Source organism: Polypterus senegalus, chromosome 5 (assembly GCF_016835505.1).
Source record: "Polypterus senegalus isolate Bchr_013 chromosome 5, ASM1683550v1, whole genome shotgun sequence".
Classification (NCBI taxonomy): domain Eukaryota; kingdom Metazoa; phylum Chordata; class Cladistia; order Polypteriformes; family Polypteridae; genus Polypterus; species Polypterus senegalus.
The window spans coordinates 16,681,187-16,696,629 of record NC_053158.1 but is presented as its reverse complement, the minus strand read 5'-3'; the positions used below and the strand labels follow the sequence as shown (position 1 = coordinate 16,696,629).

The window sequence follows — 15,443 nt, the reverse complement described above, 5'->3', positions numbered from 1 at the left end:
CTGATGCTCTGTGCAAGAGAGGACAGAACCGACTATACTTTCTGAGAAGGTTGGCGTCCTTCAACATCTGCAATAAGGTGCTGCAGATGTTCTATCAGACGGTTGTGGCGAGCGCCCTGTTCTATGCGGTGGTGTGCTGGGGAGGCAGCATAAAGAAGAGGGACGCCTCACGCCTGGACAAACTGGTGAGGAAGGCAGGCTCTATTGTAGACATGGAGCTGGACAGTTTGGCATCCGTGGCAGAGCGACGGGCACTGAGCAGACTCCTGTCAATCATGGAGAATCCACTGCATCCACTGAACAGGATCATCTCCAGACAGAGGAGCAGCTTCAGCGACAGACTGCTGTCACCATCCTGCTGCACTGACAGACTGAGGAGACCCCACACTATGCGACTCTTCAATTCCACCCGGGGTTAAACGTTAACATTATATAAAGTTATTGTCTGTTTTACCCGCATTTTTATCACTCTTTATTATAATATTGTTTTTTATCAGTATGCTGCTGCTGGAGTGTGTGAATTTCCCCTTGGGATTAATAAAGTATCTATCTATCTATCTATCTATCTATCTATCTATCTATCTATCTATCTATCTATCTATCTATCTATCTATCTATCTATCTATCTATCTATCTATCTAAACCTCAAAAGTGATGAATATGATGGAGAGACTATACTTTAGTTCCCTTTAAGAATGCTCAATACTGCGTATTTGTATTGAAGATCTTTTTTGTTTTTTTTTCGTCAATTTATATCTTCTACATGTTGTCACTTTTCAGGGAAATGCCCGACAGGTCAGGAATATCTCAGCCAAGCTTCACTCTATCATGGAAGCCAATAACTGATTGACAAGATGCTACATTTAGTTTCCATATGGTGTGGGTGTACGTACATAACACGTACACAAAAAAGCAATTTGCAAGCAGAGTTCAGTTTTCCTAACGTGTTCAGAGACATTGACTTCACTCATATTGCAATAATGGCACCTAGCAGGAATGACACTGCTTTTGATAACTGTAAGCAGTGTTACGCATGCACTCCAGAAGGTCACCTTCCAGGTTCACCTAAAGTAAGTAGTACCACTCCAGGACAGGAGTGGGCACTGTCACCGTAAATTTCCCTCACAGCCTCAAGAAACCACCTATTGAGGGCACCGAAGCGACGCGAAGGAAGCTCTGCCCCTTCAGGTCTGCATAGTATAAAGGAGCACACTCCCATACGGGGAGGCATTTCCTTTACATGTTTACCCAGCTTCTGGTCTGACCCAAAGCCAGAAAATGACTTTTGCAGCGTCCTACAGAGAGCATTATCGGATTGTTAAAGCACACACTGAAGTGTATAATTTCCGTTTATTTTCAAAACTTTTGTTCGAATTACATGGGGTTGTTAGCCCTGCTACAGCAGTTAAATTCTATTAATGCACAAGTCATCTGTGATGTCAAGATGTGACTGACAAACATTGTGACTCTGTGGCCTGTGTTAACCTGTGATGAGTTTATTTTGAGGCAAATTAGCTTTGGAAGTCAACTTACTGATGGTTCTGTATATGGTGGCCGATTTATTGATATGGTAGCTGGTTGAACCCTCAGTTTTTCATATGCCCTGTACTATTTACTGTAACAGCAATCACCTCATTACTTGTGCCAGGCAATAGTGGCAAACCAATCAGGTGCTGGCGCCTTACACCTTTCCCAGATGCCTAGCACACAGAGGAGAGGTGATATAATACCATGCACACCCTTGTGCTCTTAGTTATGGAGCACACCATAGGAATCATGAAATGGAGGTTGAGGTTTCTGGATGCATGTGTAGGGCTGTTCTACCAGCCAATGAAAGTCTGCAGTATCGTTGACAGCAGATGTACTGTATGAGGGCGATTAGCATGGCCCATATATGGTTCTTAAAGGGAGGCAACCAGGCGGTATTTGAGGTGCATCAACGTATGCACATTTACAAGATAAGTACCTATATATATAAAATTCAATGTATGTGTGTGTGTTTGTATGTATGTTCCAGCATCACTTCCGAACGACTGGAGTGATTTTCATGAAACTTGGCACACATGTTTCTCATTGATCGACTAAAAACACTGTAGGGTGAAATCAACCCTAACCCACCCCATTATGGGTAGGGTGGGGGGTGATCTTGCGGTCTTGCATGCATGTTATTATCCAGTTGACACTCAGAACGACCACCAGAGGTTGAACTGGAGGCGACTGCCAACATTCTTTATGTTTGAGCGCCACCGCGCCCCTGTTGCTTTTGAAATTAAATACAGTTGGCCGGTTTGGACCATCAACGGGATGATAACATACATACAAGACCGCAAGACAAGCACATTAGTGAGTCTTCATTGTTTGTTAATTTATTGTATTGTATTCTATTTTATTTTTAAAGTTGTTTTTTTAATTGAATTTTTCTCAAACAAAAAAAAAAACACTGTATTTTCCTCCCGGGCAACGCTGGGCATTTCAGCTAGTGATTTATAAAGAGTAAATGACATAGAATAAACGGTACCCCAGGGCACATAGATCTACAAGATGAATGGACAGACAGGAGACAGCCTGTAGTATATAATAAGAGAGAGAGACAGCGAACTACAAAGGAAAGTGCATTTACAACTGAAGCCAGGAAGCACTTCTTTACGCAAAGAGTTGTGGGATTCTGAAACAAACTACCGAGACGTGGAGTTGAAGCAAAGACCTCAACAACCTTTAAGAAGAATCTGGATGAGAGATACTGGGACAGCTTAGCTATTAACTAAACAAACGGGCTTGATGGACTGAATGGTCTCCTCTTGTTTGTCAAATTTCTTATGTTATTATGTTCTTATGTTTTTAAAGGGTTGTGTAAAACCAAGAGGATGGATCATAAATGAATAGGATTGGTCATAGAACATGAGTGTGGCTTTACTTCACAGATGAAATACTATGGACAGAATGAACACTGTACATATAAATACAAAAGGTTAGGTCCAACATAAAAAACCAAAGGTCGCACCACAATATTACACATCAAAGTGAACCTGATGAAAATAATTCAAGAATCACACAGCATACAAAATGAATTACCAGGAGTATGTTTTTTAATGACCGTTAAACATATAAACTGAATCAATCAAAAATAAATAAATAAACAAACAAATCCATTGTATTCCAATAAGCCATACCTGCCAGATTCAAATGTAAACCACGTGGAGTCTCTTCCATACCGTCGAAGCGAGCTGAGGGGCCACATGACCAGCTTTACTCTGGCATTATGGATGTCCCATAGGTAAATATTTTCATGTGTGATCTGCATAGTACATTCCCCATAGATGTCAAGGTTTGGCGTAGGCATCATATAAACATTGAACCGTTCTGAAATATAGAAAGCAAACAAAGTGTGATTTGATTTAATTTCGGTGGAAATTTGGCACATTTGCTCTACAATATATACGTCGTTTATGGTGACTCTTTATAGGAATTATATCATTTAAACATACCCACGGGTCACACACATTGGTTTGTAGACCACCACATAGTTACATTAGATGAGGGAAATTGCAAAAAATTCTGTCTTCCTTTACAGGGGGGACTTTGGCCTAAGCATTGTGCATTTGAGGCGGATCAGTATTTTGTCAACAGTGACAATTCAAGAAGATCAATTACTTTTGTTCGTTTAAATCTTAATATGCAAAAGAGACACAATATATTAATATATTTTATATATTGTAACAGAGAGGGGGAGCCAATGAACCCCAAATCCTGGACAAAACCAACACAAACACAGTCACTAGTTCAAAACAAAGGCTTTTATTATCAAAACACCTTTCTTAGTTCCCTTAGCACAAGCACAATAATGAGCAAATTCTTTTTCTTTCCTTCTCTTTGCTCCTCGTCCACCTCCTTCCAGTGAGTGTTGACTTCCTTCGTTCAGACTCTGAATCCAATGGAAGAGGCTGGATGGTTACCTTTTATTTGGGACCTGGGAGTACATAGCCTGATGGAGGCATTTCTGAGTCAAACGAAGCCCCAAAAAGCAGGGATCATTAATCCCTGTAGAACCCCTAGGCAGCACCCATGGGACCCAGCAGGCCTGACTCACGGCACTATAAATCCCATTATGCCCTACAGATGTTCACATGGTTACTGAGGCCCTGGGATGATGCCATCTAGCAGATGGGAGATAAATATTTTCTGAAAAAAGAGCCTTTCCCCCCCAATGGTCCTTTGTTTTCTCCTCTTGTGTGGGTAGGGGTCCCATTCCCACCCCAGATGGGGTGACTGTCCATTGCTGTCCTTCCATTCTCGTTTCCTTTCTCAGCAAGAATCCATCTTTTCTTCCAGGTGAGATGCTGGATAATCCTAATACTATTAGCCTTTGCCTTTAACACTCATAGAAGGCATTTTCATTTAAGCCTTTTGATCTGTGACCCATTCCCGCTGATACACCTGTGCAAGGCAATGTTTTGATTAGAGAACCAGTATAATCTCATGTAACAGAATTCTGACTCCTAGGGTCTGTTTATTAGTAACTTGCAAGGACTTAAGAAATGAAACTAATCCAATCCTTCTGTAATTAATAGTGCAATTAAGAAGTGTAATCAACAGCTGTAAGTCAGTTATCTCCTTCTTGTTAACTGGATGGCTCCATGCACATTTCAAATAAATTTATATTTCCTATCCTGAAATGGCATCTTGAATTTGACTTTGACAGTTGGTACTGTGGGCACATTCCACCTCTCCCATTCACCTATGGTGCCAGACAAGTTAAGCCAGTGTATTCTGTCAGTTTTATGTGGTGGCTGGGGAGGACGGGATATGAAGAAAGGAAAGGCAACTTTTTGAATTTGTCTTGGACAAAATCCAATGAAGGCCTAATAGCAACACAGTGGTCAATTCAACAAGGAGTAAGACATCAACAACAAATGAAAGGACAACGAGGGAAAAATGACTTGCCAACGTTAAACCTCCTTGGTGTAACCTCAAACATGTCTCAAGCTCAGAATTCCTTGTAAAATGGTTAGGTCAAAGTGCCTCTTGGTTTCAACTGTTTTGTTCGCATGTAAAGTGTTAAGCCTTAAAAATGCTCGGCACAGTATTCCACTGCCATCTAATGAATGAAGTTAAAAAAAAAAATACAAATCATGAATATTTCTAAGTGTTTTTTGCCATTCTATGGTAACTCATCAATATTCATAAGAGGGGCGAAACCTTCAACCAAAAAAAAAAAACCAAAAAAAAACAATGGCATGTAAATGAAAAATTGTAAAACTAGTTTTAGAACAAACTGAAACTGTAACCATTAGTAGGATCACGTGATATTGACGACAATTGAATTAGTCATCAGATGTTGACAGAGGTAGTGAAATTGGTGCACACAGCACTGTATGACCAAACTGCTGTGATATGGCTGGTGAATTTGGTCACGTAAAAGATTCACCGTGGTACAAGTTGGTGCGTAACATAAAGGTAAAATGACTGCAATCAAGTGGAAGAACAAGAAAGACGTTAGTCCCCTAAGCACTCTTCACAATGCAGCAACTGTCAATGTTTGTGTGTAGAAACTGCTAAGCCTTGCACTGTGGGGCGTATCAATTGGGAGGCTCAGACAGTAAATTCTACCCTCTTTTGTGCAAGCAACAGAAAATAAAACACACAAAGAAACATGCTTCTACTGTCCCGATTGAGACATTGGATTGTTTGTTGGTTTATTGATGACTATTTTAAGTCATATCACACATAGGTTGTTTACTAAATGTGCATCAGTACAGCAGCAGACACTAAGCATACCCTTCCTACTGTAACTTACACTGATGTTTTGGAATTTACGTGTTTCTGTTACATATAACATTTTTCCTTATTGAAAAACATTTTTGACTCGTTTTTTCCGATGGTAAACATAACTCTAAGGAGGCTATGGGGATCTATAAAGTCCATCATAATGAAGGATGAACTGGACTACTTTATTGGGACAAGCACCCCTTTCAGATCCTTCATACAATACAGTTTCTGTATCCTGATTATTAGAATGCTAAAAAGTTTTGATGAGAATAAGTCATTCAGTCCAACAAGCTCACCAATCCTATTTTCCTCATTTCTCCAAAAAATCAAGTTGAGTTTTGAAGGTACCTAAAGTCCTACTGGCTACCACACTACTTGGTTACTTATCCAAGGTGTCTAATGGTTCTTCATGTGAAGAAAAACTTAACGTTTGTGTGAAAGTTACCCTTAACAAGTTTCCTACTATGTCTCTGTGTTTTTGTGTAATCAAAATTGAAACATAACCATTTAGTAATTGTGATTTGGGAGTCTTTTTCAGCTGATGTGTGGCAAAGTTCTTTCAGACAGGGATGTCGGTTTGTTAAAGCAGGCCTGACCCATCACTTTCAGGCAGAGGCCATGAGTGTTTAGAGCAGGTGCACTGTGTGCAACTAGGGAAAAGAAGATGCCACTTGGGTCTATATGTAGGGGCACAGTGGTAGTGCTGCTGACATGCAGTAAGTAGATAAGGGTTTGCACCCGAGTCCTCCCTGCATGGAGTTTGCATGTACTCCCTGTGTCTGAGTCTGGATTTCTTCCAGGGGGCTCCTGTTTCCTCCCAGTGCCTAAAACATGCAGGTTAGGTGAATTGGTGATCCTTAATTGGCTGTAGTGTGTGATTGGTGTGTCTTTGCCCTGCGATAGACTGGCACCCTGTCTAGGGTGTGTTCCTACCTTGTGCCCCCATAACCCTATTCCGATCTAAGAGGACTGGAAAATGACAGACTGAAGCACACATACACACACACACACACACACACACACACACATACATAACATACATACACATATATACATATATATATACAGTGGTGTGAAAAACTATTTGCCCCTTCCTGATTTCTTCTTCTTTTGCATGTTTGTCACACAAAATGTTTCTGATCATCAAACACATTTAACCATTAGTCAAATATAACACAAGTAAACACAAAATGCAGTTTTTAAATGATGGTTTTTATTATTTAGGGAGAAAAAAAATCCAAACCTTCAAAAGAATAAGAAATCAGGAAGGGGGCAAATAGTTTTTCACACCACTGTATATATACATATATACGGTGGTGCCTTGGTTTACAAGCATAATTCATTCCGGAAACAGCTTGTAATCCAAAGCATTAGAATATCAAAGCAAATTTCCCCATAATAAATAATGAAAACTCTGTTCCACAACCCAAAAATATTCATATACAAATGATGTAAAAATACATAAAACAAATTATCCTGCACTTTACCTTTGAAAAGAATCGTGGCTGGTGTGAGGGAGATGAGAGGAGAGGAGGAGGAAGAGGAGGGTTATTATGTAGGAAGACTTTCACTGTGACTAATGGAACCACTGCTGTCTGTTGGCTCACTGGAATCTTTTTCTTTTTTGTCGACTTTTAACAGGGAACCCATCCAATAACAGTTGCTTTTGCCTTCTTTTGAGGATTTCACGTAAATGTGACATTGCATTGTCGTTAAATAGATTTCTCGCTTGCACACAAAATAAAAAAATGCTTTACACACACACACACGTGGTCACAATGCTATAGTAAACAGTATCCGCTCATACGGATGTTGACTGTATGAGTAAGGCACGCCAACTGAGACCTAGCATGGGAGACGATTACCCACAATCACTTGAGAGAGAAGAACCGTCGGCTCAGCTGTGATCACATGACACTCGGCAGGCAAAGTATATAAATACTACTCATATTGCAAGACGTCACTCGTTTATCAAGTTAAAATTGATTAAAAATTTTTGCTCATCTTGCAAAACCCTCGCAGACCAAGTTACTCGCAATCCAAGGTTTTACTGTATATGTATGTGTGTGTGTGTGTATATATATATATATATATATATATATATATTCAATCAATTAATAGAATAGCTACTTTCATCATAAAATATAAAAAAATAACATTGTAATTCCCCACCATGCTAAACAAGTTTCAAAAATTGATTGAATCAACTAATTTTTGTGCACACCACCATTTTATTTAGTCACATTTTTTTTACTTTTTACTTAAAAAAGATTTTTTTCTATATTTTATGAATATCACCAAATTGATGTCAAAGTCTGGTGGGCAGTTATGCAAAATACCTACAAAATGTCATTTCAGCTTCTGGGGACAAGGGTTGACTTACTTTTTCTAGGCTAGGCCGTACATCTGTTAATATTTTAATAGAATGAATGCACAAATTCCTTGTGTGTTTATTCAAAAATATCACCTTTATCTGTGGGCACACTTTACATGAAGATCTACTGTTTGCCTGTTGAAATTTGTTGAAAAAGTCAACAGTTTCCATGGGTTGTCCTTACCTTTTCACGTGACATGCTTTAAAATACAGAAACAGAATTATTTGTCCCTTGACTTGCCAGATTGTCAATATCTGACACACTTTCTTATAACAAGAAAGACAGGTTCCTATAGCTGCAGCGGCTCCATGACTTCATTGCAATCATTCACCTAATTAGCCACTCATTCATGACAGAAAATACAGTCGTTTTTGTTAATTAGATGGCTTATTTACCTATTTTATATAAAACAAAAAACCTGAAATGTCAAGTTTCCTTTAGTAAGGAGTATTTTTAAACAATTTACATATTTCACACCCACCTCTGCCTAACAAAATTTTATTATATTTTGGGAACTTTTTAGAACATAAATAAGTGATTATCCTCCAACACAGCAGACTAAATGTAGGTCTGTTTTCCAAATACATTCAGACATCACAAAAAGAAAAATCAAAACCTTAAGCCGATTTATTTTCACTACATATAAGAAAAGAAACCGACAACCGCTTTAGTGTTTTTCAGTTTAGTCCTTCATACACTTATGTCATAATTTGACATACTTAATGCCATTTATAGGAAATTTCCTTTCCTCGAGGTTTTTTACTACCTTTTTTAGCTTGATTTGTAATGTCATTTGTAAACCTTGCAATCCTTGTACATGCCTAGCCCTTGTGTGATTATATTACTCTTTACTGTGCCGTGCTAATTTAAAAGGGTTGGCATCTACAGACAAGATAAAACCTACACTTACTGTATCTAATAACATAGTAGGCATGATCACTTTTGATGAGCATTACTGGCTAAGGACGTTAGTATTAAACACACATTGCTTTAATGTTTTGTTACACTCTAAATCCTGTAAGTTCATTTTTGCTGTTAAATGTCACTGGCAAGACATTGTGCAGCCGAAAGAGATAGAGGGCCTGTCAGTGTGAAAAATAACACCCTGCCTGTTGTAGTTTAGGCCATAAGGCTAGCTTGTTCACCTGGGCAAGAGAAATTCTCCTTGGTAAAGTTGAATAAACATTTACTTCTGACTTTGAGGCACTTTGTTTGAGGACAATGTCATACACGTGTGGCTGGAAGTCATCTTCCTGGCTCTGTCAAGGTAAGTAAGCACTGCCACCCTGCAATGAGAGGAGATGCTATCGCTAGCACTGTCTTCTTTCCCTTCCGCAGTTCTGACAGGTAGCCCCTTGTTCTTGCAGTCTGAGAGAGAGAGATGGGTTGGGAGTATGCGCTGATAGCGTGTTGCCGCACCCACCACACTTGGATTGGGACCCGATTAAAGTGGGTGACATCTCAGCACCACACTTGAATTGGGACTTGAATTGGGACCCGATTACAGTGGGTGACATCTCAGCACCACCCTTGGATTGGGACCCGATTAAAGTGGGTGACATCTCAGCACCACACTTGATTGGGACCTGATTACAGTGGGTGACATCTCAGCACCACACTTGGATTGGGACCCGATTACAGTAGGTGACATCTCAGCACCACATTAGAATAGAGTGAGGTTTCGATGGCGGCTGGAGTGCCATTCCTGCCACCAACCCCCAAGTTTTCCCTGCTTGTAGGGCTGGATGCAGATTAATGCCATACTCAGGATGGAGTGATTATAGGTTAAGGGCCTTGCAAAAGGGCCCAATGGAGTAGAGTCACTTGTGGCGTTTACTGGATTTTTAACCAGCAACTTACCGATTACCAGTGCAGATCCCTAACTTCAGAGCTACCACTCTGCCCAGTCTGGACATGATAGAAATGAGGGGCTCCTGGTGAGAGCTCCCATTAGCACTACGTATTTTCTGCTTTCTTAAGTTGGTTGATTTGGCTATTGTTTGTGAGCGCTAAACATATCTTTGTTTTTATTTTTCAGTGGCACAAATGCCAACAATTAAATGGGGTAGCTTGGCTGGGGACCCAGCTACTGTATTCTTGCTGGCTCTTGTCAAGTCTAAACCCCACCCCAGTCACAACATGAAACAGAGGGCGGTGAAACCCTAAAGGGATTCCATGCTGGTGACTGGAAACTTTTATTTTAATGCAGAGATAGGTATAAATATACAAAAAAAAAAGATAAGAAAACCTGCAGGGTCTATAAAAAGTATTCACCTGTTTGGAAGTGTTCACATTGTATTGTTATAAAACCGTGTTTGTTAAATTATGGGCCACGCTCAATCGTACATTACAATAGTACTGAACGTCAAAGCGTTTGCAGACCATTTGCATAAAGCACTGTGATGGGTTGCCGTTTGAAAGTGGAAATCTCTAAAGGGGACCTGCCGGTGATTCTCTGAGCCGGTAGGACGACGACTTGCAACCGATCCACAACATGGATGGATCCTCTGGATGAAGCTCTGTGTCGCAAAGACATACAAAAAGCAAAACTGGGAGGTGAGTTAAAAAAACGTTGAAGAACCATTGAATTACAGTGGATTATCTTTGGCTTTTTTGACAGTAATCAAGAGAATAAGACTCTTTAATGTCAAAAGTGAAACAGATCTCTGCAATGTGGTCTAAATGAAGTACCGTATATACTCATGGATTAGTTCTCCCGCGGATAAGTGGGGACTTGATTTTACCGTATAATTTCCTGTATTTTATAATGTCGGTCGTGTAAGTCGAATGTGGAAAACTCACGCTATTGGTCCAAGAGATTATGATATGCTAACGCCCACCTGAGAGAGTAACCACGGAGCACACAGCCTTATTTTTCAATGTGTGTACGGCAATGCGCTGTATCAGCGTGTGCTCCTAACTTCTCTCTCTCTCGCTATTGTGCCTACGTGACCACACGGTAATACCCAAACTATTCTGAGGCGACGTTTGTGTTGATTTGTATTTTTTGTATCTCACACCCTCATACACCTTTATTGTAAGAGCATCCCTTATCTATGATGGAGTGTTCGATCAGAAGAAAATATGAAGCTGGTTTTAAATTAAAAGTCATTGAAATTGTGAAAGAAATTAGTAACATTGTGGTCAGCAACACAGGAGCACCGCAGGGGACTGTACCTTCTCCAGTCCTGTTCAGCCTATATAGATCAGACTTCCAATAAAGCACTGAGTCCTGCCACGTGCAAACGTTCGCTGATGACACTGCTATTATGGGCTGTATCAGGAGTGGGCAGGAGGAGGAGTATAGGAACCTAATCAAGGACTTTGTTAAATGGTGTGACTCAAACCACTTACACCTGCAAAATAAAGGAGCTGGTGGTGGATTTTAGGAGACCCAGGCCCATCATGGACCCCGTGATCATCAGAGGTGACTGTGCAGAGGGTACAGACCTATAAATACCTGGAAATGCAACTGGATGTTAAATTGGACTGATACTGATGCTCTGTGTAAGAAAGGTCAGAGCCGACTATACTTCCTTAGAACTGGCGTCCTTCAACATCTGCAATAAGATGCTGCATATGTTCTATCAGACGGTTGTGGCGAGTGCCCTCTTCTATGCGGTGGTGTGCTGGGGAGGCAGCATAAAGAAGAGGGACGCCTCACACCTAGACAAACTGGTGAGGAAGGCAGGCTCTATTGTAGGCATGGAGCTGGGCAGTTTGACATCTAGGGCAGAGCGACGGGCACTGAGCAGGCTCCTGTCAATCATGGAAAATCCACTGCACCCACTGAACAGGATCATCTCCAGACAGAGGAGCAGCTTCAGCGACAGACTGCTGTCACCATCCTGCTCCACTGACAGACTGAGGAGAGCCCACACTATGCGACTCTTCAATTCCACCTGGGGGGGTAAACGTTAACATTATACAAAGTTATTGTCTGTTATACCTTCAATGTTATCACTCTTTAATATTGTTTTTTATCAGTAGGCTGCTGCTGGAGTATGTGAATTTCCCCTTGGGATTAATAAAGTATCCATCTATCTATCTATCTATCTATCTATCTATCTATCTATCTATCTATCTATCTATCTATCTATCTATCTATCTATCTATCTATCTATCTATCTAACTGCGCTGCTGCAACAAAATTCGGTGCAAATACGGTGAGAAACTGATGCGAGGATGGAGGAGGCAAGAAGATGTAAAAAAAAAATGTAATTGTCACATATGGTGGATGCGGCAATGCGTTGTATCAGCGTGAGCTCCTAACCTCCTCCTCCTCCTCCTCCTCCTGTCATATTTCTGAATGGGCGTCTGATTTTCTGATCGATTTTTCAGGTTTCAAGACTCGACTAATACGCAAGTATATACGGTAATATCAACTGGAGGTGCATTACCAGTAATGTTCACAGTAAAGTATTTTGGACCAGATTACTTTGTTTATTCATTTTCAGACCTCTTGTCCAGTTTGTGGTCACTTTTGCAATTATGATCATTTTATCAAATTTGTTCCTCATCCAAAAACATTCTCCATTCTTAGGGGGGGCAATTTGGGCCTTAGCTGTATGTTTATATGTTTCTATCATTAAAAGTCAAATCACAAGGTCCTTTGTTTAGCTATGGGACCAAAGGCAGCATGTAAACTCATAAAGAAGAAGGATGGATTACTAGCTTTAATGTGCCTTTGAGCTTCAAGGAAGGTAGAACTACACCTGAGAACTGAAGGCAGAATTTTTTAATGGTGTAAATTATTCTAAAAGGTTCATTGCACTTTGTCATTGAAATTAATAGCAGCTAATTATGAGTAATATTTCAAAACAAGCAGCAAGCCTTCCAAGTGAAACACTCGGTGTTATATATAGTGCTACTTTTGGATTCTTGAAAGTGAGCTCTAATTTAATTATGCCGCTCACTGCCAAGACTTCACAATGGTTGCACAAAATAATTTGAATACTGATGCCACTTCATTAGGCACTGACCACAGAATATGCTTTAACAAATACAAAACTCCATCCATGTGCTTTCCCAAGCAGTTCTTCAATAGGACTATAAGGATTTGCTGGCATGCACCTCTTACCAGAACGCAAGCCGCTCTTTTCAGCAACGACTCCCAGCAGTACGAACACGCGAGGATGATTAATGACTCCACCAACCAAACTGAGCCAAAAGGAAAAGAAATGAAGGTGAAAAGCAATTACTTTAAAGAAAATAATACGTAGCTATTTTTAATATCAATGTTAAATTATCATTTTTGTCCTGATCAGAGCCAATGCTGTGTTATGAAAAAAAGTTAGCAATTTTAAATGGCTCAAAATGAATTCAATTCAAAAGTAATATACTAAAGACACTCCAATTTAAATCGGCTGGAGACAGACCTGACCTTTAAATCCTGAGCAATCCAATTATAAGAGATTGAATCTGTATATTGCACAATCCATAGCGCTTTAGCAGCACTGCTGTCAATGGAAACAAAGTTTTGCATTAATACCATAAAAAAAAAAAAAAAACATTCTCCATTCTTAAATATCCATCATTCTGACAAGATAAACCTGGAACTCTGAGTGCAGTCGGTAAAGGCAGCCAAGCAATCCTTCCCACTAAAATAATGCCAAGATTTTATATACTGAATTATATGACACCACATTTACCTTAGTGTTGGAGGATATGACTAAAAATTCAATGGCAACCAAATTTTATTTTGACAATATAGTTTGGACCATTTATATCTAAGATGGGTTGACATCTAAATAATCAACGCAGGCCTCAGCCTCAACATTTTCATTCTATTAGAATGTATTTTGTAATGCAAATAAAATACATTTCATTTTTCACTCCAACAGATGGTGCATACAAACAATAGCACTGCTTTTTACAATTTCCTTACCAGATCTACTATATAACAAGTGTGTGTCTCAAGTCCCTTTGAGCAATCTGATTGGTCAGTTTGGCTTTGGTGTGATTGGTCAATTTGGCTTTGGTGATGCGACTAAAGAGGAAGTGTGAGTGTGAGACGTATGAGAAGGAGTAAAGGCATAGGAGGCATGTTGAGAGAGTCGCCTTTAAAGAGGACAAATGTAAATCTGAACAGGAGGTGAGAGGGGTGCTTCAAAAATAACGACAGAGTCTGAGGAGCAGGCTTTATGAGAATACGCTCGAGAGATGGCGTGCTGGCAATGAGATGTTAGTAAAAGCGTATGAAGCATGCTGACCAGAAGAATAAAATGGACAGGAGGTGAGAAAATGTCTCAAAAATGACGACAGAGTCTGAGAAGTAGGCTTTACGGAAACATGCTTGAGAGACAGAGCGGCCGTGAAGAGATGTTCACACTCGCAAATACGCAGGAAAGGTGCTGAAGGTACATGTAGGGCAATAGAGAGCAAATATTTTAGTCAAAGTCAAATTATTCTGTTACATGTCTTTGACAGGTACTGTGGCAAATCAAATATATTAAGAGACACAGCAAACGGGACAAACACACATATACAAAGTTACACACATTGACACTTGTCCTTTACTATGAATGCTAAGGATTCTAAACAGATAAAAAAGCAAATGTGACAAAAGACTTATAAAAAGTATCATAATAATAATTTAGGGACATTCAAGGACAATGTACATAAATAAGTTAAAACAAATCAACAAAATAATACAATAAATAAGACAATCAAGATTAAAAACAAATGCATAATTGCAAAATACATTCATATAAAAGCTTGTTGAAAAAAATACATCATTAGATAAGATATAAAGGCAAAGGGTTTACTACAAATGTTTATGATGTGGCATCCTTACTCGGGCGCAGTGGTGGCTCTGAGGCTAGGGATCTGCACTGGCAATCGGAAAGTTGCCGGTTCAAATCCCGCAAATGCCAAAAGGGACTCTGCTCTGTTGGGCCCTTGACCTGCAATTGCTGAGCGCTCTGAGTAGTGAGAAAAGCACTGTATAAATGCAAAGGTTTATTATTAATGTACTTTATTACTACTAATTTTTGTGATGCACCATATGTTGAAATAACAACTGCAATACATTTTATTACAACAAATTTTTGTGATGCGCCATCTATTAGAATGACAAATGCAATGCATTTTATTACTAAAAATCTTTGTGACGCACCATCTGTTGGAATGACAACTGCAATGCATTTTATTACTACAAATGTTTGTGATGAGCCATTTGTTGGAATGAGAGAGACATAACAACCGAACACATACACAGACAGACACACAGTTACTTATCCTTTTATTAAGGTTGATGTAGAAAGTGAATGCAATGAGAATGCTTAAAATTATACTTGCTAG

The 15,443-nt window shown here is 39.6% G+C and overlaps 1 protein-coding gene across 1 annotated transcript in view; it reads right to left on the bottom strand.

Annotated features, from left to right (window-relative positions):
- dok6 (docking protein 6) overlaps nt 1–15,443 on the bottom strand; it is a 477,966-nt gene that overhangs the window by 37,374 nt on the left and 425,149 nt on the right. Inside the window, exon 5 of the mRNA XM_039754349.1 lies at nt 3,171–3,360. Coding sequence (XP_039610283.1) covers nt 3,171–3,360 — 190 coding nt within the window. The remainder of the gene's footprint in view (nt 1–3,170; nt 3,361–15,443) is intronic.